Source organism: Rhea americana, unplaced genomic scaffold (assembly GCF_003343005.1).
Source record: "Rhea americana isolate MKP2758 unplaced genomic scaffold, rheAme1 scaffold_190, whole genome shotgun sequence".
Classification (NCBI taxonomy): Eukaryota; Metazoa; Chordata; class Aves; order Rheiformes; family Rheidae; genus Rhea; species Rhea americana.
Window position 1 is genome coordinate 1,393,147 of NW_028186039.1, and position 3,790 is coordinate 1,396,936.

General features: G+C 56.1%; 1 protein-coding gene across 2 annotated transcripts in view; it reads left to right on the forward strand.

Annotated features, from left to right (window-relative positions):
- The first annotated feature begins 1,226 nt into the window (after window positions 1–1,226).
- Window positions 1,227–3,790, forward strand: part of LOC146597162 (fer-1-like protein 4) — a 44,343-nt gene continuing 41,779 nt past the window's right edge. For both annotated transcript variants that reach the window (XM_085302680.1, XM_085302681.1), the window contains exons 1-3: window positions 1,227–1,305; window positions 1,394–1,449; window positions 2,246–2,334. In XM_085302680.1, the coding sequence (XP_085158806.1) occupies window positions 1,227–1,305; window positions 1,394–1,449; window positions 2,246–2,334 (224 nt within the window). The remainder of the gene's footprint in view (window positions 1,306–1,393; window positions 1,450–2,245; window positions 2,335–3,790) is intronic.

Here is a 3,790-nt window from a genome sequence, read left to right on the forward strand (position 1 = left end):
CTACCRGGAGCCGCACCAGGCTGCAGCGACGGTCCCGAGAGAGCGCCGGCGGCCTGCTGGCTTCTGCCTGCCAAAGGCAGCTTAGCTCCTCTGCTTCCTTGCTGTTTCAGTGTGTTTCTGCTTCCCTGAGCTGGGTAAGGTGCAAGACGAGCAGGGGCTGCTGAGCACACACCAGGCTGAACGCAGAGTTTCCTCGTGTCAGGGGAGCCCAACCCTCCTAATCAGAGGGCCCAGGGCCGGCCTGGGCAGCTTCCTTTCTCCACCCTCCTTCTGTTTGCTTTGGAGGGTTTTACTGTTAAAGCTGTGATTTAGAAGCTGTTTTGTTCCTCCAGCTGGGGGCCCTGAAGAAGGCATTGGGTGTGAGAGCGAGCAGGGCTGGGGCCCACGCCAGGGCTGGGGCCCACGCTTCTCTCTGAGGCCCTAGGGCATCTGCGAAGAGAGCTCTGCTTCTGCCGCTCGCTGCAGTGCTCTGGCAGCGAGTGGCCAGCTCAGGCTGGCRTCCTCTCATCCCAGACTTCGGAGGTAGCCGCGTCCCCCATCCGGGACAGGATCAACTTGCATCAAACTTGACTTGAAATGTGGCTGTGAAATGGCAGGCTCTCCCTTGGATTCCTGCTGCGTCCTTTCCCATCTCCTTCCTTTCCAAGCACCGGGGACAGAGAGGGCCCAGCCCAGCCTGGCGCCCTCCGTCCGCAACCGCTGCCCCCGGCCCCTTCCTCGGCCCGGGTTGCAGCGGGTGCCCCACCAGGAGAGCCCCTCTGTCCCTGTGCCCGGGGCCAGGGGCCTGCCGGAGCCCCGCTGCAGCTTGGCACCGCTGGTGGTGCCCAGGGACGCTGCCACTGAGGCCTCGGCTGCTGGCTGTCGCAGAACAGCGGACAAAGATGTGTGAGCAACCTCGCCGGCACCCTGGGGCCGGGGTCTCTGCCRGCCGTGGCCCCAGAGGGGTTGGGTGCTCCGGGGGCAGGCAAGGACAGGGCGGGAGCGGGAGCTGGAGTCGCTGCAGGAGGAGGCAGAGGTGCRGCAGCGGCGGCAGGCTGCTGTGCGGGGCCGTCAGGCGAAGGATGCTGCGGCGGCCCGTGGCTCGCAAGGCGGTGGCAGCCCGCTGGAGGGGAGCGGGCGGCTGAACCAGCCGGGCGAGTCGCCACTGCGTCACGGCGGGCGGAGCGGGGCGGCAGCGCGGTGTGGGGCGGCAGCGCGGCGCGCGCGGCAGGGCGGCCAGCGGCTCCATGGCGCTCAGCGTCGGTGTGCGGCGCCTCTCGTGCCTGCCGGGCCGCGGCGAGCGGCAGGTGCAGCTCAGCTTCCGAGGTGGGTGCAGGGCGGCGGGGGGCGGCTGGGGCCCCGCTGTGGCCGTCGTGCCCGGGGCCCCCTCACACCCTCCCCTCTCGCTCCCAAGGTTTCACCCAGAAGACGAGGAAGGTGCGCAGCGGCGCCGAGGCCRTCTTCGGAGAGGTGAGCGCGGCCCGTAGCCCGTGGGGCCGCGGCGGGTTGCTGAGGGGCCAAGGACGGAGCAGGCGGCACAGGGCACTGGGCCTGTCTTGGCCTGGCCACCCCAGAATGTTTCTCCTGGCAGCAGTCAGCGCCGTCAGGCGCCTGAAAGTTTTGAAGTCTGGCCCTAAGGCCTGCGAGGCTGCCGACATTGCTCCCATTTTTGAATCCCGAGTCCCTGCTCCATCCTGACATACGGTTTSGAAAGCCTGTCTGGTCTGGCAGCAAATGAGTCCCGCTCTAAAATATATATACATAAATATATATACAAAAAATATATACATATATTTTTTTWTATATATATATTTCTGCCAGATTAGTGAGCTCAAGGGGCTGAGAACTGGCCGGGCAGACAGACGGAGGGACATGCGGAGAGGAGGCAGGGCAGTGGGAAGGAGGAGCAGGAGACACCGGGGCAGGAGGGTCAGGTTGGTTGTCTGACTCCACAGCCAGCCACTTCAAGGACCTCAAATGGCAGAAGTGCCTTCCCCTTTTTGGGGTGATGACGCTCTAGTTTCTTGAGTGGCGGACCTGCAGCTCAGTGCCGCTGAGGTGGGCTCTTGCTTCCCTCCCCGTCTTCCTCCATTCCCAGCCACGCAGGCTGACCCAGCCAGCAGAAAAGTAATTTCCTACTGCAGTAGCTTTTTGCAGTGTCCGTGGGTTCAGTCACCTTGCAGAGGAGACTAGCCAGCCCCCAAATGTGGGGAAAGTGTGTCTGCAAGAATGAAGGAAATTCGCTGTRATCTGTGTTTGTTTCTAGCTCTTTCGCTGGCCTCACTACGGGAAGCTCATCATGGGAGAGGTGCTGTCCATTAAAGTTTACAACTGCAGCAAGGTTTTCAGTAACAGGTAGGTCCTCGTGRTTGTAGGGGTGACCTGGCCAACCTGGGGCTGGTTATCTAGGCGAAATCACTGAAGGGTGAAAGAATGCCACAAAGTGTGTGGAGGAGAAATACTGGGCTTTAAATGGGAGTAGAAAGGTTTCTTGGAAAGTTGATGGGAGGAAGACAAGCAGGATACAAGTTATAGAGTATAAAGTACACGTATACAGCATATATACAAGTTATAGATAGAGCTGGTTCTGGTGGGGTAGCAATGCTGTATAGTTTAAGTCAAATATGGTGAGTGATTTAGCTGTGCCAACAAATAACAGAGACTCCACAGGAATCCAAATCTGTCTCTCTGGTGGGATGAAGGTAATCYGGGGCTGTACCAGCCCTGACAGGAGCAGAGCAGCTGCAAGGGCAGGAACTGCACCTGTGAGGACCTGTCCTTACYTCTAGAGCCACACTGTGACCACCATCCACCCAAATTCACCGTCCCTGTTGCTGAGGAATAGCCTCAGGTCCATGGTAATAAGATTTAACCTTTAAAAGGGGAGCAACTGAAATACAAGGGAACTGTTAAAGAATCAGACAGAATATAACTGCTTATAGGAGCACAGTTACCATACTTGTGAACTCAGTAGCTATACTAGCAGTTGTTAAACCCCCCAGGGAAGTTCAAGAGTACAGGTGACAGATGGAATTGTGGAGTAAGTAATGGAGTAAAGACACATCCTTCCAGGACACGCAAAATATGTATGAGAGATGCAGAGAAGAGAGCAAGCTCTGACAAATAAAAGGGAAGAATCATAGAATCACAGAATTGGTGAGGTTGGAAAGGACCTCTGGAGATCATCTAGTCCAACCTTCCTGCTCAAGCAGAGTCATCGAGAGCATGTTAGACAGGATTGCATCCAGATGGGTTTTGAATATCTCCGGAGAAGGAGACTCCACAACCAAACTGAACCAAGAACTGAAGGAAGATCAACAGGAGCAACTTTCTAGAAACAACTAATAATACAAACTCTTTCAAAGCCATCCAGAGCCTACCAGAGCATGTGTGGAGGAAGCAGAAAATGTGGCTGAACTTTGTGTCACTGTTCACTGGAACTTTTCCTTACGGGAGACACATCAGAAAAATGATCTCAGACTGAAATGTCAATAGAAACGGCTTAAGAACAAATAGATAAAGCAAACAGTAACAAATYACCAGGACCTGCTGAGCAGAGGACTATGGTGGGGAATAGCTGCTGAGCAGGCACTGGCAGCATCTTTCCAAACACCTCCACTGCTCAGGCGCAGGTGGCAAACATCACAATTTAAACGCATTTGCTCAGTGCACTGGGATGCTCAAAAATAAGTACAAAGAGAGCGTGGAAGTACTGAAGAGATAATCTGGTAATATGTATCGATCTGTGGCCTGCTCTTCTCCTGACTTTTTAGTGCAGTCCTTCTGTCGAAGCAGCAGAGAGTTAGGAAAG